General features: G+C 35.8%; 1 protein-coding gene and 1 long non-coding RNA gene across 3 annotated transcripts in view; one reads left to right on the forward strand and one right to left on the reverse strand.

Annotated features, from left to right (window-relative positions):
- LOC309391948 overlaps positions 1-9,555 on the reverse strand; it is a 43,581-nt gene extending 34,026 nt beyond the window's left edge. Inside the window, exon 1 of the long non-coding RNA XR_014175358.1 lies at positions 9,417-9,555. This is a non-coding gene — a long non-coding RNA (uncharacterized lncRNA). The remainder of the gene's footprint in view (positions 1-9,416) is intronic.
- The window catches only part of ZFPM2 (zinc finger protein, FOG family member 2), a 349,444-nt gene continuing 335,546 nt past the window's right edge, over positions 9,154-23,051 (forward strand). For both annotated transcript variants that reach the window (XM_081952811.1, XM_081952812.1), the window contains exon 1: positions 9,154-9,550. In XM_081952811.1, the coding sequence (XP_081808937.1) occupies positions 9,511-9,550 (40 nt within the window). In that variant the 5' untranslated portion in view covers positions 9,154-9,510. The remainder of the gene's footprint in view (positions 9,551-23,051) is intronic.

The following is a 23,051-nucleotide window of genomic DNA, read 5'->3' on the forward strand; positions in this document are numbered from 1 at the left end:
GGATGTAATGAAATTAATTATATAGATGAAGGTTTAGCCAAGGTTATGTAACAGAGATAGTACACTAGGTAACCTCCAAAAGCGATATTTCATCAACATAAATTGAAATACATTGCTCTCTACTCTTTTTATTCAAGGGAATTATGAAAAGCTTTAAAAGAAGCATTTTTTCAGTGCATTTTCCAATGTCAGTGGGTGGTAAATGCAAATCAGTTTGTGATGCATTTAATCATAGAACAATCTGCGATAAAAAAATAAGGTGCTTACATCAATATGTTGATGCATCCGACTTCAATATTTCCATCCTTTGCTCTGCATTTTTATTTAAAAGTTTGTCTTATATAGGCATTATTCTATTGTAGACTGCTATTGTAAAATATCAGCAATGTTTTCTTAAGGCAACAGTACTTTCTTTGGGAATCCATGGTCTAACATTTGCAAACTGCATAAATTACTAGGTGTCAGCAAAGTGTTGTGACTTTTCTGTGTCTCTTTGTTGCCATCTAGGGCTCATGCAGAAACCCAAAAATAGTAGCCCTCACCAGGGAGAATTTAATGTGAAGAGGAGAACTTGGAAATACGAGCTGCCATTTCTAGCAACAAAACCTATTCATCTCCAATAAATAATAATAATAATAAAACATCAAGAGGAAGAAGTAACAAAAGTAGAGGTCTACCCAGATACACTGATTATTTTAGTCCATGATGTGAACTATACAATATCTCTAGCTCCTGGCTACCCTTTGCTTATTCTCTTTTCTCTTTACTCTCATGCCTTCCCCATTATTTTTGGTTTGTCTCCATTATCTTTTTCAAACTTGTTTTCCTAGCCCACTATCTTGTTTTCCTACACAGGTAGTCCCTGATTTATGACCACAATTGGAACTGGAATTTCTGTTGCTAAGCAAGGGGTTTGTTAAGAGAATTGCACCCAATTTTGCAATCTTTTTATTTGAATCACTGCAGTTGTTAAGTGAACCACGAGGTCGTTAAGAGAACCTGAGATCCTCATGTATTTTGCTTGTTGGAAATGAGCTGGGAAGGTCACAAATGACGATTATGTGATCCCAGGATGCTGGAACTCTCATAAATACATGTTGATTGCCAAGAGCGAGAATTTTGACCACATGCCTGTGGGGATGCTCTATTGGTTTATAACTTATTTTTTTCAATGCGGCTGTAGATTTGAATGGTCACTAAACAAATAGTTGTAAGTCAAGGACTACCTAAATTCTCACTTTCTTGTTTCTTTATTTTCTAGGAGCATACTTCATCTAACCTTTTTGTTCTTCTCTGCGATAGGCTCCACTTTGCACATTATGCTACACCATAAAATGATTAGGTATAGCTTTGTATGTAGTGATATCTCAGCTATTCCAATTTGAAATTATGTGTCCAAGGTCCCATTAACACCCCTAACGAAAGAAGACTCCGAGGCTTGAGGTTCCTCAAAGTCCCATTTTATTAGAGATGTCATATTGGCACATCTGGGAAAACCCGAATCTGAAAGTTTCCAGGTTTTCCCCACCCAAACGAAAGTTCAAGTCCCTGCCAAGCATCCGACATGTCCATCACATGGTCCCATCAGGCACCATCCCAACTGGAAATGCCTCCCAGTCACACCACTCCAGGTGCAGGGCAAGACATCCTTGATTCTCTGAGAAATGAATGTTATTTTGACTATATCTATCCCACTCCATATAATCCCCCCTCCCAATTTCCCACAGTATTAAATATGGCAGTCTGAAGGCCCAATGCAAAAGATTCTAGGCCTGACATTATGGTTTGTGGCTTAAAGTGTGGCTTGAACACTCAGTGGCTAGCCATTATGGCTAACTCAATGAATCATGATTTAAAAAAAAAACCTCCATGTTTTAGTATTTGGTGTAAAATCAACCAATGCCCATTTTAGGAACACAAAAATGTTTATGTATACATTTATATGTCAGTATCTCATTATCAAAAGCCTCTGGCTGGCTTGCAATGCCATAAATAGCAAAGTAAATAGCAAGATGCAACCTTAATGCTAATGTCAGCCGTCCCAGGTAAACTAGACATGAAACACCATTAAATAAGCTAATTCAACTTTATTGTAAAAGTAGATTAACAGAATATTGCAAGTCTGAAGATACACATTTCCTGTTGACACTTTGAACCCCCTGATCAATTGGGGGAAGGTCATTCCTGTTTTCTTCCTCCTATCTGTTAAGCCACTGGGGGCTCTTCTCTTCTTTTCTGATAATTTCTTAGGCAGCATCTCTTCCCCTCATCCCTCATAGTAATTCTCACATACCATTACATCTAATTCAAACCCTGCCAATTTGTTAGGGTTAAATGCTTAACCACTGTGACAGAAATGCTAGGTTCACACGTGTGATTAATTTACACTGTTGTATGTACCAAGCCATTTTGATTGTATAGTTTATGGCTTCCATGCTAATCAATCTAGATAATTATGATTTAACTGAAAAGTTTGACATCATGGCCCAGATGTTTTCTTTGCTTCAAAACTAGAGATACCTAACACCACACGAGTAAAGGCAAAAAGTAGTTTGATAGCTGAGCTAGATTGGGTGAAGTACTAAATCAAGACGTACCTTACTGATTTTTCATAACTATTGTCTGAGGCGGCTCCCAGGCTAATGCTACTTGTCCTTTACTATGTCTTCTGTTCAGATTTGAAGGAATATTTGAGGGGCTGTCACAAAAGTGGTCAACCTATTCTCCAAAAGATCTGAAGGCAATGGATGGAAACTAATCAAGGAGAAAATCAACCTAGAAATAAGAAAGTTTCCTGATAGTGGAAAGGCTTGCCTTCAGAAGTTGTAGGTGCTACATCACTGGAGGCTTTTAAGAAGAGATTGGACAGTCATCCGCCTGAAATGCTATAGATCTCCTGCTTGAGTAAGGGGTTGTACTAGAAGACTTCCAAGATCCCTTCCAACTCTCTTACTTTGCTATATAATTTATTGTTCCTCTTTTCCATTTTCAAATTTAATTGGCTGCCAACCCTGGTCACAACTGCTTTCCCTGAACCTTCTGCTACGTAAATCACTTCATTTGTTAAACTTGTAACACGGTTGTTAAGTGAATCTGGCTTCCCATTGATTCTGCTTATCAGGAGGTTGGAAAAGGTGATTTACATGACCCCAAAATATTGCAATCGTCATGAGTCAGTTGCCAAGTGTCTGAATTTTGATACATGACTGTGGGGATGCTGCAATGGTCATAAGAGTGAAAAGCGGTCATAAATCACTTTTTCAGTGTTGTTGTAGCTTTGAACGGTCACTAAATGAACTGTTGTAAGTCGAGGACTACCTGCAAACTGCCTCAATGAATCAGTTGATCTTGTCTAGTATTACTAGAGAGACTTTTGTAACTATATCTAGAGATCTTAGGTATACGGAAAAATAGGTTTGCCTCTGAAATGTGGGAAGTCACCATTCTTTCTATGGCAGGCATGAAATCCTCTTACCTTTGCTACCAGTTCGGAACTGGAAGCTCACGCAGGAATGGAGCTTCTCCACATGCACAGAACCTTCTGTGCATGCGCAGAGCGTCCGTGATGACATCTGGGCAGGTGGGCGGAGCCTCCCACTGCTGCCACTACCGGTCCCCTCGAACTGTGGCAAACTGGCAGAATACCCTCTCTGTTCTATGGGTCTTGAGATATAGTTGAACGAGTTCCAGTCAAAAGTTTTGTTATTTTCCTTGTTATCGCACTTAACAGCAAATCCGTTTATATACTGCAATATAGACTTGTTGGTTCCAAATGAAAATAGATTTGTAGTGCAACAGACCAGCACTCCTGTTATGGTTCATTTCATTTTAATTTTACCCTAAGCTAATTATGTACACTACCAAAAAAATCTTTTAGCCACAGTGATCCAAATCCAGATATATTCATACACATCAAGGCCGATATAACTAGTAATACATACATGTGCCCATCTTAGTGAATTGGAGATGAATAGGTGGGCCGATGTTATTGTGCAAAGATAACAATTGTAACTGATAGACTGAGGAAACCTTAGGAAACTGTAAGAAGTTACTACCAGGATAGTGAGAGAAAGAACTGTTAAGACTTAGTCTTAAATAATCAAAATTTAATGTTCTGTTTTTAAGTATATTTGATTTTTTGGGATTAATATTAATGCTATCCTAAAATCCAGGTTCTCATTTTATCACATAAAGATTACAGTAATTGCTTGAGAACTGATAGATGATAAATTGGTTATAGAACAAAATAGATTCATGTAGTATGAAGTCATTTTTTGAATATGGTGCTGATGCTTCCTAACTAATGGTTATTGGAACACCCTTTACAAACTCCCCCCCCCCCCCAGGTAGCATACAACTCCATTCAGGAGAAATCTACTACATATAACTCTGACAACAGCTTTTTACTTGGAAGTAACAATCATAGGCATCCATGCCAGGTTGTCAAATCTGAGAAATGGCAACTACAGTGGTGTGATTCAGCACAAAGAATGTACAAAAAGGATAGGATTTGGATTATGACACTGTGCTATTATGGTTTGGGTGTGTATGCAAATAAACACAAGAAGACATTCAAGACTCCAATGTCTAGATTCCACTACTACTGATTGGAACTATTCTTGCAGCTAGGTATGGAGCCAGTAAAAAATATTTCCCCAATTCAGAAACAGGAAAAGATCATAATCAAGTCAGTGTTTTCTAATTAAGATGCACGGACTTCAGCTCCCAAAATTCTTCAGCCAGCATGTTGCCTGAGGAATTCAAGAAGTTGAAGTCAATATATCTTCAAGTTACTGTGGTTGAAAAACACCAATCAATGGTATAGAAAACCACTGAACAGCAAAGGAAGAATTGTGTTTAACCTTTTCCAACAAAAGATAATCTGTCAGATTCAAGTTATTTTGAAATAAACTGAGTCTGAATGAACCCAAATCAAAATGGTGGTAGAAATATAAAGGTTTGGGTGGGGGAGATAAAGATTATTATTATAAATGAGATTTTAAAACTAAACATAAATTAATTATATGGCCATGATTGTAGGATCATTACATTAAGTGAAAAGAGATCTTGCTCTTAAAAATCAGAAACCAATTTTGAACATGTTTAGAAACAAAATATGTTGTTTGCTTACCCGGGGACTAGAGAGTTGTAAATTTGAAATGAACTGGGCATTAACATTTTGGATAGACATTTATTATTTATAAGTCTAGCTTGTCAAAATTCCAGTTATTATATTAGTTCGGTTGTATATACAAAAACCATACAACTGTATACTAAAATGTTTGTAGTTCATGTTAGAATTTCTTTTATATTGATTATAGAGTATTTACCAGTGCCAATAATTTTTAACAATGCTACAAGACATTGTGTGGATAAAAAGTCTATGAAAGAGAGAAATTCCCAAAGTGAGTAGAACATATTTTTTCCTAAGTGCCTGATAATTTTATTTATCTTTTACATGTTGAATTCATATCTTTTAATATAGTGTGAGACAAGAGGATTGTATCTAATCCATTAATACAAAGTAAAACCCCATTTTCATCCTTGTGCTAATATCAAATAAAATACTTTGATTTTACACAAATTTTTCTATTGATTGAACTATGAAATCTGTTAGTGTTTGCTAGGGAAACATGCAGCCACAAAGAAAACTATGCTATATTTTGTAATTTTTCTGCTGCTGCATACAAAATGTTTCATATTTCTATTACATATAATATTTATTGTATTCCCAAAATAATCACCCATTATTTCTAGCAAGGCAAGTTAAAATAATCACATTTGAAAAGAGTGGAATATTATCCATTATATTGCACCTGATGTAAGAAAGCTAAGAAAAGACGATACCATTCTGTCATTGAATTGGGAAAAGATAAATTCAACAATATCAGAAGTTTGATTTTTAAAAATATTATAGCAATGTTACATTTATATTAGATACATTGTGGAATAAAAGGAGAAACATTAACATGTGTCAGAAAATTAACATTCCCTATATAATTTAAACCAATATCTTTGAACTTATTATTTAAAGGAACTTAAACATTTATAAATAATATTAATAATAAATGTATACATTTATTGTACTGCATTAATTTCAGCAAAAAGCTGAAACATATTTATTACTATATTTAATATATATTTTTCTGATGAAAAGGCAGCTGCCATTGGATTGACTCACTATAATCTTAGTGGCTGCTATTTCTCAAGACTCTAAAATAACCTCTGTTGAGAGATTTGTTCTCTGGTCCTGTCCATCACTGAAAGCTACCATATGCCTTGAAGGCTGTTCTAGGAACCAACTGGGTTTAACAATGAGTACAAAAAGAAATATATATATCTTCAAATACTTGGCACATTGTTTTCTTTTGCTCCCAAAGGAACAATTGAAAAGATTAAATCCATAAAGAAATACCTGAGACATAAGGCATAAGACATTCTATTTGGAAAATGTGGTTGTTACAATATGGATTGCCTGCATCAGCAACATCATCAGAGGTGTTGCTTTGATGTTTAAGACATCTCAATGGCATGGTTATATAATTTCAAATAGGCCAGTATATCACATACATCATGTCTGTAAGTAAAGTGACAAAAAATGAGTTATATGGACTAAACTTAGTGAAGTCTACTTTAATAGCTACCCTATTTTTTTCATTTACTTATCTGAACATTTTTAAAATGAAGACTTTAAACTTCAACTATTTTGAAAATCATGTATATATGTATGCTAAGCTAAATTTATAAAAATAATATGCTTTCACTTATAATTTGTGAGGAAGAAAGAAATCCAAATAGACAGTAGAAAACTGCCCATGTGATTTCAGAGTGAATCTATTCAAAATGGATAATCATAAACTTGCTATTCATCTTCAAGTTAAACACAACTTCCAAAGCACCATATGCCTTGAAGGCTGTTCTAGGAAACAACTGGGAAACAGAGTAATAAATACATCTGGTGAAAAACAGAACTGGCTCATGTATACAACAGCTTTTAGACAAGACTATGCACAACAAATAATTTTAGTATTTGAAATTTGCATAGTATGAGCTACCAAGTGTAGAATCTAGTCTAGATATTGACTAGATCAGCAATCTAGAAGGGTACTAAAATAACCACCCTCCAATTTACACAATACTGAATGCTGGGCAAGAAATATTTTAAATGAAATGAAATAATAAAGAGAAACATCTCACAGCTTACCAGCTAGTCCTAAAATTCTCCTATAGCTCTTCTGTGCCACCCTGTTACAGAATGGAAAAATCTGGAACCTGGATTTTGTCAAAAACCACTTAGAAACCCAAACCTTTTAGATGCAGAGAAGATGCCATAAACCCTCTTCTTGCACCAACAAGCAAAGTAATAAATCTTTCTGCTTCCTTTTCTTATGTTTTATCTATAGAGTATTGGGATTCTATATTTTTGAATGTTTTTGATTGGGAGGTGCATTTAGATTATTTGAAGCTCTAAACAAATAGTGAAGTTTATGGGCATAAGTAAAGATGCAGAAATAATAAGAACAAGTATCTTTCAACATCGGTGAGTGCTTTTCCTAAGGACGATTTCACAAAAGGGACATGTGTCCTTTTGATTTCCTTTTGCCTCTTTCCTTGTGATACCATCATTGGCGGACAAATAAGATTCAAGCCTACAGTTAAGCACAGGTCTAATGAATACTTAATACTTTAAAACTAGAATTGAATATAATATATATATTTCTATTATTACTAAATAATACGTGGAGAATGATCACATACTTGAATTAGTTACTGCATTTTTTGCTTTACATCCACATATCCGGTTTAGATGCATTAATTACACGTTGACCGTGATCCCAAGAATTACAATGTCATTCCTGAAAAGTAACTTTCCGGTGCCTCTGGGCAACGTAACACTTCTTTTACAAAGTTATTCCAAACAGGTAGGCAATGCAAGGGCAAGTACAAATTCTTGAGTGGTCCTCTTGATGTAGGTGTGGCTTATTCGCATATTAACATAGTTGGCATACTAAACATCGAGGGATGCATTTCTGGGTAAATAACGTGAAGACGACCGTCCTAAAAATGATTTTTTAAAGCAGTTTTGGCTCTGCACCGCGAGTGCCAACGCTGCGTTGGTTTGGAGCGCACGTTAGTAGTAGTATATGTGCTTGTTGGTTGGCTGGCTTCTTTCTTTTTTTTAAATTGCTCTCCCTCTTTCTATTTCTGTATTAACAACAGTTGCACGTGAACGCTAAGCACAGGCTCCTAGGCACTTTTTAATCTTTCTTTCTTCTCTCTCTCTCCCCCTCCACCCCTTCCAGTCTATTTCTGGGTAGTTTTCCAGCAGAACTATTTGCAGGCGTGCATTTCTTTGCGGCGCAGAGTTTTATGTGCGTCCTGGTATTGCAATCCTTTCGTGGTTCTGGGGAAGCCCCCGGGAGAAAAAGGGCGCCCGAGCGGCGGCTGGGGCCACGAGCCCCCAGGGGGGCAAAGCCCCTCTCCCCAAACTCTCAGCCTGGCGCGCTGGGGAGCAGCTCCTGGTCCACCGGGGGGCCAAACTCATCCCCGCCGCCTTCCCCTCGCCAAGCCCCTCCTCCCACTCGCTCGCCCCTTCGCCATTCCTCCCCGCTCCAGCCGCCGGTCTCCCTGGCAGAGCGCCCCTAACAGGGCTGCGAGGCGCGACGGCTGGCACCCGCCAACTCCGAGAGCGCCAAGCAAGCGCGCCTCGGGACTGGCAGTTCCTGTGCCCGGCCCGAGGGCTTTTGCCCGGGGCCAGGCGGATGCCCCCTGCGGGAGACGGGATGCTGCCCTAGATAGGCCCCGTGCTCCGCTCCGGCGGAACCTTCGGTGGTTCCTCTCGCACGCCCTGGCGCTGCGCGGGAAGCGCGGCTCAGGGAGAGGCGGCGGCGGCGGCGGCGGCTCCGGGAAAAGGCACGGTGGAGCAAGAGGGAGCCCGCGAGGGAAAGAGCCACAAAGCGCGTTCCCTTCCCTGCCCCCCTTCCTTCCCCCCCCTCCCCTGTCTCTTTTCTCCTCTCCCTCCACTTTTTTCTGCTCTTCTCTCCACTCTCAAACTCTCCCCCCTCCTCTCCTTCTCTTTTCACACATACACACACGCGCACGCTCTCCTTCTCCCCGGTTCTGTCTTTCTCTCTCTCTCTCTCTCTCCCCCCCCCTCACCCACTACACGCGCGCGCGCGCTCTCACACCCGCGCGCCCTCCCTCGCCGAGCCTTTCCTTCGGCTCCTTCTGTTCCTGTCATCTCCCTTCCGCTCCTGCCTGGGCACCCGGCGCGCTCGCTCCCTCGCTCGCCTGCCCGTCTCCCTCCTCCTGCGCTCTTCCACTTCTTTCCCCCGTCTCTTTCCTTCTTCTACCTCCGCTCTCTCTCCCCCCCCACCCTCCCACCCTCACCCTCACCCCGTCGCGCACCTACTTACCTTTTGCACCCCCTTTTCACACCCTCAGTGCACCTGAGCACCCGAAGAGCGGCGGGCGGCGGCGGCGGTACGAAAAGCACCGGCGGCGAGCAGCATGTCCCGAAGGAAACAGAGCAAACCCCGGCAGATTAAACGTAAGTTTTCCAAAGAGCGGAGAAAAGAAAAAGGGGTTGCGGGGGGAGGGATGGGGGGTGGGGGCGGCTGTTTCTCAAGGCTGCTTTCCTGGTTCTTTTCGCTTTCTAAGGCTTGGTTAAAAATAACGAGTGGGGAAGGGGTGGGAAAAAGAAGAAGAAAAAGAAGAAAACGAACGGGGAGAGAGAGCACAGCTGAAGTGTGAGCGCCCCGGGTCGAGTTTGGAAGGGGCTATTTGTCTTTGGAGAGCTGAGTTTGGACCTTCCTCTCCCCCTCCCCCTTTTTAATTTTTTTTAAATCCTCCTTTTTCTTTAAATATCTTTTTTTGCTTTGAAGGGTTGCTGGACAGGCTGGGCATTGGGGAAAGTTAGCATTAAACTTCGCTCTTAGGAATGGCTGGCTGGCTGGCTGGAGAAGGGTAAATAGGTTTTTTTTTTTTTACGCGTAGAGAACTTTCTCTTTTCTGGAAGCGTGTGGCCGGAGAGGTATTTGTCAACAAGCAGTCCCGGGGAACGGAGGAAGCGGGTAGTGGGCGAGAAAAGAAAAGAAAGCCAGCTGAGCGCGTGCAGAGTGCCATTTCTTCTTGCACCCCCACCCATCCCTATTCCACTCGCAGCGAGTTCCTGCCACCAGGCCAAAGGCACGCGTGCTATTCCTGGGCTATGGAGGGGTGGGGGAGACGAAGGTGGCATCACGCAACAGCGGCAGCAGCGGCTCGACTTTTTTTGGAGGAGTGGGGGAAATAACACCTTCCTTCCCAAACTCTTTCTTTGGTGAGAGGCGAGGCTCCTTTGCAAACTTATTCCAGCGAATTCCCGTCGCTCGCAAGCAAGCGGCGCGCGTGGAGATTTTTAGCAAGCACCCCCCCCCTCGTTAAATTAATTAGGATAGAGGTGGCCCGGGGAGGTGGAGCAGGTGAATGAGAGTCAGACCTTTTGGCATCCTTTCCCTTCTCGCTTTCCTTGCCCAGCCTAGGACAAACTTGGGGGATAGTCCCTTATGATGTCAACTTCCTAAACTTTCCTGAGCGCTGAGATTCCTTTTTGTTTTGTTTTGTTTTGGGCGTGGTTTCTCTTCAAGTAACCGTAATTAACACTTACGGTTTACAAAAAGAAAGAAAAAAATCCTAAAGGAAAAAAAAATCAGTGGCCAAAAATCTTTTGAGTAGCCCAACCTCTCCTCCAAAATGTCTTGCAAAGATAGTTGTCACATGACCTAACCCATTCCTTTCTGGTTTAAAAAAAACATTCGGGATTTTTGTTTATTGCCTCTAATACGAATTAAGATAAAGATAAGACTTCTCAAGGGTCAAACCGTCCCGGAAAAATCTGGATTAATGTCATAAAAAGAATGGTGCTTCTCAGTGTAACTTTCTGATACTCCCTTTTTAGCAAACACCGCTTCCACAGCCTTAAAATATTTTTGTAACTTTCACTTTGTTAAGGCTCCTTGCCTTTTAGAAATAACTTCTGATCCTCTTTGGTTCATCTTTTGCTAAGGAAAAACTGTTCACTTAAGCAGTGTATAAGCCAGGAATGTTACTGACTGGATGAGCTTTCTACTGCATAATGTGACTTGGTTCTTAATAAATAATTAACATTAATTGGTCGCACAATACAAAGACCATCTCAGTCTATTTTTTTCATACTTTGTTATCTCCCAGTTTAACTGTTAAATGTTTTTTTATGCCCACCTTATAATGTCAGATAAAGGCTTTTGCACTAATTGAGGCCATTGAATACTGTGATAGGTCCCAAGCCAGTTTCTGTGTCTCTTTTCCTCCCTAGTAAAATGTGTTAAATTAAAGAAATCAAATCCACTGTTTATTATTATTGACGCATGTAAATATTTATGTGCATGCTTGTCTAGATGCAACACCCAGACTATGGGGCCATTAGGGCTATGCAGTATACTTTGGCTAGCGTTAGGGTTTAAGACTGTCGAGAACTTTGAGTGCTGTTTCCCACTACTCAGATTTAGTCGCTCTTTAAAGATAACTAGAAAGATTTTAAGAGGGACTCTTATGTTTGGAGAATCTGTAAGGGTGTAGTCGGAAAGTGGGCTAAAAAGTCATCCTGGCTGAGACTGGACTCTGCAGATGTTTTTTTATTTTATTCTTCAACAGTGTTGCCTGCTCACATCTAAACTCTCCCCATGACCATTTCTTGAATATATTTAAATATTTAGCCCATGTGCAATTCTCAAGAACCGTGAGGAAGAACGCACACCATCCCTCCTAGTGAAACAACCCCTAGTGTGACCATCATAGTTGACAGCTAAAATAATAGGAAAGCTACTGGGGAGAGTAAAACAGTACTTTTAAGCCTGAAATCTCAGTTGGCAAAGAAGTCTGGCTGATAAACCATACACAATTTAGAAGCTGTATGACGAGGGGTAGGAGGAAGTCAGGAAAAACTCCCAAGACAGTCAGTTCAAAGGACAAAAAGGTTGTTGCGCACAATTTTCCCTCTTTTACTTCATACAGTTTTCTGCTATCTAAAATTGTGATTTATGCAGTATTTTAATATTTTGCTTATTCTTTCCCCTTGGGTGCTCTCTGGGCAGTGATAAAAAAGCGACGCTGAAAGAGCACCATTAATTTGCTCTGATGACTGGCCAGATAAGGGTAGATAATGGGAAAGATAAGCGGAAAAGATATACCATCAGAAACCCGATTATTACCATTAAAATTCCAGCCCAGCAATCTGCAGAAGCCTGATAATTCCTTCTCCGTTTCCACCACTTTGGATGATAAGGCAAAAAATAGTCACTCAGGGCTCCTTGATTAGACTGCCTGGATTTCGTGATAATACAGTGATAAATTATGTATTTTGCCCCATGTTTTGTCCAAACATTCAGATTTCTCTCTCTTTTTTTCCAAGTCTATATTTTTGCCTCCCTAAAAAAATAAAAAATATAAAATAAAAAGCCTTCTCTTGTAAGCTTTTATTGTAATCCTACTTTGATAAAAAGCAGTGATAGGAGAGGTGGTGTTTTGTGTGGGAGACCCCATATCAATGTTATCAGCCCATCTCACTGCACCAGCTGCTAGCTGTTGTTGTTTTTTTGCCTTATCATCTCCTGCCAATATGCCAATAAATTGTCCAGATTGTTCTCCATTTTGTGGCTGCAATGCAAAATTTATGACAGAAATGATTTTTTTTTTAGAGCAAGTGCATTTCTTTATATTAGCAGGGATGGCTATGTAGTTTTGTTATTGTTATTTCTTGTTGCAATCGTCTGGGATCTGATATTTTATGAACAGTATTATTTCAATTTCATTCACACTTACTGATGCCTGGGGAGGAGAAAATGAGTTGATTATTTAGTCTGATTATTTATTTTGAGAATAAAACATTGCCAAACTAATTGCTTCAAGAAAAGAGGAAGCTTGTAAAAACATTGTAATTGAATACCAACAAAGAGGTCAAGAAATTTATTGGAAAAGATTATCAGAAGAGATCCAAATGGAGCATTTGATTGTTTTGTAATATTTAGAAAAATGTACTGTGTTTTTAGGTTAAAATTAGATGGGGGAGGATAGCAAATTATTTTCAAATGATGCTTAAAGAGAACCTGTAAATTAAGCATATTTCATAAATTTTTAAAAGCCTATTCATCTTAGGACAAATATGTTTCTAAAACTTTCTGTTGCAAGCTTTGATGAAAAGTTTCTATTAATATATAATATTTAATTTTTTTGTCTACCAGTCTTTGGAGTTTATGCACGTTCATACTTGTTCATAATGACCTAGAAGAAAGCTATTGTGTTAAGAAGTTTTCTCCTAAATACAGTAATAATTTAAAATCACAATAAACTTAGCTTATTTAACAAAAGAGTAGGAAAAAAACATACCGTAGTCCTTATTAATATTTTTACTCACGTACCATTTTTTTAAAGGCATAAAACTATTTCTGTCCATAGAATTTTGTGTCAAATCCTTTTGCAGAAGAGCTGTATTTTAAAGCCAATTTGTATTCTAATTATCAGTAACATCATTAGTGGATACAGTTAATTCACATGGAAAAATAGAGTAAAAATATTTCTTCATTTTGGAAGCTCAAGTATGGCAGGTTACTAACACTACAATTCACTTGCCTCTAACTCTTACAAGTGTTTAAAGCTGAACAATTGATTAGTATTTATTTAGTAACAATTTTATTTTGACCACGGCGATAACTAGGATTTCATGGCTGCAAATTTGTATTGCCTACTATGTTGCCATTTTGCTTTTACTGTATGTTCTTGCATTCTAGTGGATATGTATGCATGTATGTATTGTATGTATGTATGTATGTATGTATGTATGTATGTATGCATGTATGTATGTCTTAGATTAGTGCTATGTACACCAAAGAAATAAAACAATATTTTGTATTTATAGCTTCTGCAATAGGAGATCTCATTTTCCTTGATCTACTTTATTAAGTAATTATGAGCAACTTTTCAGAAGGTAACCAGTTCAGTTAATATTTTGGTATTATCCAGGTGGATATTGACTAGAAAAAGGCAATATCCAGAAATATGTTCTGTTTTAAGTCTATTAAATAAAGTTCCTGGAATAGAAGCATCTATTTAGATGCATGTGTTAAAAGTTCATTACCCCAAATTAAAATTAGAAAACTTTGGAAGATAATCTTCAAGGACTAAAGCCATATTAATCAGTTAATTAAGTGTATACTCTCCTTTACATTAGATTGTATGCTATTTAAAGCAACAAAGTTGGAATATTCTCTGTAAGCAAAACAGACCAGTAACAGACCAATATGCCACGTTGCTTGGATATGAACTATGTATGATTTTGTTTCCCTTGGGAGCCAAATACTAATTTGGTGAAAGTAAGTAATCTTTTTCACTATGAATTACATAGAGGAGTTTAGTTTAGGAAATGCATTTTATAAATATGATAAATATAGTTCGTACGTAAAGGAAAGTAATGAAATCCAATAATACACTTATAATTTTCAGTCTCTGTTCTTATTGCCATTAAAAGTAGTGCCACATGAATAGATTCTTACAGGTATCAAGGTAATGAAATGAAAATGATTTATTCGTAGTGCCAATTATTTTACCTTTAAATATGAATTGCAACAATAAACATTGCAGTTAGAATTCCAATAATAAAATGTATATGAACTAACACGTTGAAAAAACCAAGATTTGAACAGTTGATTAGAAAAACATTCTAGTGAAGTATATTACATACAAAGCAGTAAAAATGTAGAATAATACCATTATGTCTCCCATCTTATGCCCAATGTACTAAATGGAAATTTAAAGATTTTTTTTCTAACTTTACAAATATTTTTAGTGGGTTTTCCAAAAACTGACTTAAGTAACTTTCCCTTTTCATACTGGAAGAAGCTACTTAAATATGTTCTAGAAAGTCATTGAAATCTGTTCTGATATGTACATATATTGACAAATGCAGAATAGGAAACAATGCTTAAGTTACAATACAATTAGTACACTAGAACCATATAATGCTTTTCTACCAAGAATTAATAAATCTAGCATTTTTATTGGATAATAATCATTTCGGGAACTCATTTATGTAAGTTACATGGAGATTTTATTTTTATCTATGGCTTATTGTGAACTATAGTCAGATTTGTATGAGAAATTAGCTATGTCTTTCTGGAGAGTTGGCAATGCATTTTAAGCAAATAATTAAGCACAATGATTTCCTTCCTTCCTTCCTTCCTTCCTTCCTTCCTTCCTTCCTTCCTTCCTTCCTCAGAAAAAGAATGAATTGGAGCATATAGATCTATTTTAAAGTTGAAATGTGTTTTTCCTTACGGTTCTAAAGAGAGATGCAATTAAATGAGGATATTTGAATGTGCTATGCATGGAACAGAGGCACGTTTTCTTTAAGGTATTAGCATAAATCTTGCACATTTGTTTATTATGTTTCAAAATCAGTCACTGGTATCTCTGCCACAGGTAACAATTGACTTTTCAGGCTTCAAGTTAATAGCCTTGTCTCTTGCTTGTAAGGATCAATATTAGTATTAATTAATCACCATTATCAATCCTAGGATCTGGTTCTATTTGTTGTTACATCAGCAAATATCAATATAGAAAGTAGACTCTCTGATCGTCATGGCAACTTCATCTCTTGGGTCAAAGAAAGTTTATCTTATCTGTTCATGGAGAGTGGCAAACTGTTTAGGGATCTAGTTTGAACTCTAAGAACATTGATTTAGTTTTTGTTTGTGAATTGATGCTGAATTTCAATCACAAGGGATAGGAAAGATTTAAATATTAACGCCTAGAGGTATGACCAAGAAGGTGTTATGCTATTACTGTCAGATTGTCTTTCTGAGATGACACAAAGAGAGGGAATGAGAGGTGTGTCATTTGGATTATTTCAAGCTCAGTAATTTGTACGTTTAGCAAACATGTCTAGAATGAAAGTGAGTTAATTTTCTTGCTTGTATAGGATAATATATTTTATCTTCAAAGGCCTGAGAGATTGGTATTGGTTGTGAAGCAAAGATCAGTGCAGGCTCCTTTTGTTCAATGGAATGGAGATGTATTTCACTGCTTGGTAGAAGTCCTTTATTTTTTTTAAAAGAAAATAACTACATCATTTCTGCTTACATCTCTCTAATAATGACTCCCAAGGAAGAACCAGGGGCAATCTAAATAATTTGTTAGATGCATCTTTGGAAATTACTGAACTGATAAATATGATTTCCTGAGCCTGTAAAACGAAGTATGAATTCCAGTTTGCTTCTATTCACCATAATAAAATATTGATGTATAGCTCTGTTGAAAATCTCTCAAGAGTATTTGGTTCTGTGCCACTCTTTCTTGAAATATTGAGATACAAACACATCACTTTGTTGAAATTCAGAACTCAACATAGAGGAAATTCAAAACCTCATCCAAACTTAATATGGACAATATTTTCAAACACATTGAGAATAATTGCTATGCTCAACTAGTAGTATGGCCAGATATTTATAATATTTTTGTAAAAACTACAACATACTTTATTATGGCCATCGGTGTATCAATAATATAATTAAGAAAGTTTAATTCCATATTGTAATTGAGTAATATAGTTTACCTATTTACCTATCATCATTAATGCATAATAAAGCATCTCAACCCCAAATCCATATTTTTAGGGACTACTGTATGTATATTGAATAAAATATCCATGTAAGTATGCAATGCCCAAAATATTTTTAGTGCCAAATATCTCTGAACTTGGAATTGACGTCTCTTTATTGATTACTTGGTGTGATCAAATGTCCTCAAAAGTTATTGCCATTGTGACATGATAATAGATCTGTATGGCTATCACTAATGTTTTCTCACTTTACAGCGATTAAGTCATTTTAAAAAGAAACATAAAGTGCAATATAAGATTTGAATAATTTGTATGAAATTCCTTGCAGATCTGATTTTTAAAAATCAGCCAATGAAATGCTTTATGTTAAGAAATATAAAGTTAACAAAAATAACTACTTATTTTTCCAAGACCCTCCATGTTTAGTGGGAAGTGAAAAACATACATTGTTTTAGTTCTAAACATTCTCTTCTCTGAACCAGTTGGGAAGTACAAAGCAGTTGTTATTCTTCAAAATTAAGCAAATATACCATTTGCTACTGATTTTCTTTTCTTTCTGCTTTGTAGTATACAGAATATTTCTGAGATAATATGTTTTTCTGAGGGTCAGAAAAATAGAAATTTAATGATAATTGACTTTGGAAAAATGCTTCAGTAGAAACTTTGGAAGCCATTGGGAAAAAGTTGTGCTGTAACAATTGGGGGTTCCTGGAATACCATATAATTTTGATTGTTCAGACTTGGCATAATTGAATCCACTAAGGAGAAGAAACATGTTGGGCTGAAGATACTTAGAAGCAGGGAGGACAACAAAGACTGTGTGCTTATTAATTGGCTACTGCAGTCAAAGTACTGGATTTTTAAAAATCTTCTTTGCATCCATTGATTGGTTGTAAGATATTCAGAATTGCACAAGTGTTTGTTAGTAAGCAACATGGATTTTTAAAAAAATGTTGATATGTGGAGTAAATTCATTGACAAGAATGGTATTCTGAGTTTTTGGAGGCTGTGACATTGATTCTTCTGAGCTGGTATTTGCCTTTTATATAGAAGAAAGGAAAAAGATGATTTAAATATTCTATTGAACTGAATTCCTTATTATTTCTTATGCTTATAGCTTCCCCCTGCGACAACTATTCCAAAATAATTTGTCATATTTTTTCTTCCTAACCAAAGTTTTGTGTTCTGAATGTCGCATTTACTCTTTTTGAAATACTTTGTTTAGTAACATTTATATATCTGATATTATAAGAATTGCTTGCTTTTCTTATGTTTTTTGTTTACAAAAATAGATTAATTATAATGAAGATTCAGTTACATAAATTCAATGTGCATACTACTTTTGACAATTCTATTTCTAAAATATATAAAAGGGGTATTATAAATAATAGTATTTGAAGTATCATTATCATGCACAAATTATTTTAACTGTTACAGTTGCTTCAGTGTGGCTATCTTTGATTTTACTGTATTACTATTACATATAATATCTGCAATACTTTTTTTAAAACTGTCTTAGAACTATTAACTCAATTAAAGGATTTAATTTTGGAAAGTTTAAAAATATATTTTTTACACAAGGTGCGCCTTGCCTAAAAGAAATAATGGACCCATAATGTTGGAAAGATTTTTATGTGTGAAGCTATTTATGTTTTTAGCAGTTATTTTTTACTTACATTATGATTTTCTTCATAATTTTTTTGCTTTTATCATGGATAGAAAAACATTCAGGCACTTCAAACTAAAAACAGCAATTATGTTTATTTAAAAATAAAATCCTGAACAAAATACCTGTACGCATGATTATTCAAATGTAAGGGTAATGGAGAAAAATTGAATTATAACTTGAAAGTTAAGTCCTATGAAACCTTAGAAGTCTGCTCCATTGTCTCCCAGTTCCTATGCATAGTATGTGATTGGGCTGTAATAGATTTTAAACTAGAAATATAACTTCCTACTTCATAAAGAGAAAACTTTAAGGTACATTCCTATATTCATTTTTGGAAATGTAAGGAAATCAATGTGACTTATTAATGACATTTATAGTTTTATGCTGCTGATTATAGTTGAATCAGAAATGAAACTCTCATGTTAACTATTTGTTCCATTCCATATATAATATATACATGAACTAGAATGAATAATGAGAATGTGTTACATAACTCTGGTTTTAAATATACTTACCAACCTTTAAAACCCGTTTCTCTGTTTTATATGGACAACGCATAGATCACCATGCATAATGAATTAGAGACCCCCTTTGAATTATGTCTTGAAAAGTAGTCATGAGAGTTCAATTCAAATTTGAATGCTTTATTTATAATTTAGTATAGTTTAGACTAATTTAGTATCATTTGAAAGAGAGAGAGAGCTTTTAAAATATGTCTAAGTCCTTAAATAGTGGGCATCACAGACAAACACATGCATATTTTGCCACCAAGTTCTTTTAAGCTTCTGAAGCCAGGCCTACAACTGGGTCAGATGATAAGATGAGCACAACAGCTAAAACGAAGAGCACCTCTGATAAAAACTGATTGATTGATGTCTGGCTTCCTCACCATTGCAAGCAGTTGACAGTTAGTTTGGGATCAGATGATTTGGCTTTTGCGATAGATGAAGGGGTCTGTTAGGTAAGTCTGAAGGACATACAGGACATTTCTGTGTTAGTCAGAAAATACTAGATTCCCACAAGGTGGGGCACTGGGTTGCATATTTTTTAGCTTATGTCTTAACTTTCATGTTCAGTTAAATGTGTTACAAATCTAAAATTAATATCCATTCTAAAATTAAGACAAATGAGAGATTGTGATATCACTATTTATGAAGATACAAGATAAATTCAAATGTGGTATGCCAGAAGAGTGGTGTTTTAGGAGGGACACAGCTTTGGACAGAGTCATTGGTGAACAGCTAAGCAGTTTTATAGGAGAAAATTATTTCATGCAAATAATATTTGCCCATTAATGTTACAAATATACAGTAAGTACTTAAATGGATATTATCTCAGAGGGACCACTTACTATAATAACATTAACAGAGATTACATTTAAGTTGACAGTTTTCTTTCAAACACATGGACATTTAATATTCAGGGACAGCAAATAGACAACTGAAAGATTATGCTGTTCATCAAACAAGGCTTTCAAATCAAACCACTTTTTTTTTTTTGGCAGAACTGCTTTAGAATTGGAATGCAGAACAACTTGAATTTGAATTTAGATTTTGGACAGTTTTGTGTTTATTGGAAATACATTATGATGTATCTCTTTACTCTGAGATTCAAGGGTCAAATCTCTAAAGAACAGTTATATTTCTTTTAATCTGTTAGCTTAATATCAGTAGTTGATTTTTTTAAAGGATTTGTGTATCTGACTGTACTGAATATAATCAGAAACAGCTGTAGTTATTTTTTTCTGTGGCTAATAATTGTAAACCATACAGGTGAAATGTGGCCATTTCAAATATGATTTGCTTTACGTACCTCACAGTGCATGAATTACAAGGCACACTGTTTTCACATAAGAATCTAGGAAAAGTATACTTATAAATTACTTTTCTTTTCTAATGATATGTGCCTTGACATCATTAAAAATTAAAAATCAGTATCTGTAAGTTCAGAAAACAAGAGGGCTTTAAGTAAAATCTTTTTTAAAAAAAATAAAGGGCTTTTTCTAAACCAAGAAAGATGTTGGTTCATTATTACTAATAGTGTGAATAATCAATTTTGCATTTCCATGTCTATCTTTGTAAAACTTGGTTATACTTTTATTACAACATTAAAATTGCCAGGAGCAATTCACACATTTTTGGAAAGTTAATAATACGTGACAAAGGTTGCATTTTTATTTAACACATTATACACTTCAGTTTACAATTCACAAACAGTGCAATTTTTATGTAACTGCTGAAATGTCTCATGAGATTTATTCCCAGGTGTATGGGATTACAGGCTAAAGTCATTTTTAAAGTGCTCTCCTTACAATTAGTGCTTGTGTAATAATTGTATATGATTCTTTTATAATTACCCATTCAATACATTTTCTCATCTCCTCTTTGCTGAACTTATAAAAAATATGTAGCCAAGTAGTTTGATGTCTTATTTGATTTTCTTTGGAGTGTTCTACCTTTTATTAAGTAATTGAGATCTAGCTAATTATACCCAGAAGAAAATAAGGACTAATTAATCAAAGAAAGAAAATAATAATATTAATTTAGTCAAAATGATCAAGACCAGCTATGTTACAAATATATAAATGGACAGTAACAATCAGCTACTTAAATTAACTAGACTGTAATTTTATGATTAGTCCTGCAGTGTAGAGAATTTCATTTTAGTGCAACTGGAAGATATTTTGATGGAAATGGTCCTGAAATTCTCATTATTATTCTTTGACTGTTACCTCAGAAATATTGCTGGTAAAGAAAAAGAAAGATTGAATTTAGGTTTGAAAAACATATTTAAAATTATATTTGCCACATGTATACAGTTCTTGTTTTATATGGAAAATGTTGCTTTTCCAGTTGTAATCAGTTATTGCTTGATTGTTTCTAGACGTTATAAGGTCAAAAAAGGAGAAAGAAAACCTATATTAAATACGGCTCCCAACTTTTTCTCTTTAATAAAAGTGTTTTATATACTATTGGTTTAATTTTGCATCAGCATATTGAAACTTTTTTTGTGGTGTGTTCTTAAGCAAATTTATTCACAGTTAATTTTTTGTTAAGTCCACTAAGATGGACCTCGTGGCAAATAATTAAAATTTCACATTTCTTTCTTATGTTTGGCTAACTAATATATTATCACCACATTTTAATGTGAAAAAATAACGTTTTGTCTAGAAAATTAAATTTTCCACAAAAAAATTGTTAGGGTCATAAAACATATATGCATTTATTTTTAAAAAAAACTTAGCTGTATTCTGCAGGCTGCCAGAATATTTCCTAATATCTTTTGCTCTAGAATTAACTATTGCAGTTTTTTTCACTATGGAATTAAAAAAAAACCATGGTTTTAAAAAATTAAATTGAAAGTTTTAAGTACTGTAACTCATACAAGGCAGTTTTTTTAAAATAAGCTGTTTTGAGTCTTATCTTATACAGTCCCAATGGATACAAAACTCTTCTACATTTAAAATATTCACATTTAATTCTATGGCAGCAGTTGTATTAAAATATATACTTTCCTTTCACTTTTAATGGACTTACAACTCAGTAAATGTTGATATCAGAGATATCTAGCTTTTATGAGCTGATGCGTATATTTGAAATGTTAGGAAAATATAAAAGAAAATGTTACAGCCATTACGGTAACTCATAATAAAATGTCAATGTATCAGAAGGCCAAGTGATATTCTTAGCCTGTCAATCCTTCCATGATGATGTCTACCAATCCAGCTTGCTTTTGTCTTGTTTCAGGTTAGGGGGCAGTTCCAAACAAAGCAGTGAACATTTGAGCAAGGAGCCTGGTGAGGTCTCTGGACGGATTGCTTTAGGTATATTGGCATCATGCTGTAGCCTGAGATACTTACCATACGTATAAGTAATATAAGTCATTCACTTAGTGCTAGATTATAGTACCAGAATAAATTAAAAAGGAACAGAATGGGAAAGTGGTAATCACTGCTACTCTAGAACATAAGTTCAGAAATAGATTTGATTATAATGCTTTAATTGCTGGGGGAAATTGTATGTAAGGCGTGCATGTCAACATTGCAGAATTCTACTTATTTTACAGCTAATGGGAAGTATTTCTGCACACTCTTTGTCAATTATTGAGTAAAGGATTATGCAGGTAGTTCTCAGTTTTAAGAACAAGTTTCGTTTCTGAAACTTTAAGATCTGTCCTTAAATGAATTTGTATGTAAGCCAGAACAGTATCATTGTATAATAGTATCGTGTAATGAACTTGAACTGTTGTGTTTTTAACTTGAATCATTGTGTGTTTAACTTGAATATTGTTGCAATAGGTTCTCTTCTTAACTAGGTTTAAACTAGGTTTAAACTGGAGTGTTCTTAACCAAGGACTTTTTATATATATATGTATGTATGTATGTATGTATGTATGTATGTATGTATGTATGTATACACACATACATACATATATACACACACACACGCACACACACACACGTATGTGTGTAAGTGTAATGTTCAGCTAATGAACCTCCAACAACAAGTTTGCTTTCCCACCCTAAAATATCTATGGAAGTATTTCAATGAAGATTAGAAAATCTTATCTTGAGATAATAAATAAATGCCTCTGACTTTCTTCAGAGATAATCCTGCAGTTCCAACACCTCTTTTGCCCACTAAAGGTATGGATTTTTGTTTGTTCATATTTCAGTATCAGACTAATTTAGACCCCGTTTTTCAAAAAGAGGTTTATCTGTCCTTGGCTGATGTAAATTTTATATTCTGAGCT

Source organism: Natrix helvetica, assembly GCF_964273705.1.
Source record: "Natrix helvetica genome assembly, chromosome: 4".
Taxonomy (NCBI): Eukaryota; Metazoa; Chordata; class Lepidosauria; order Squamata; family Natricidae; genus Natrix; species Natrix helvetica.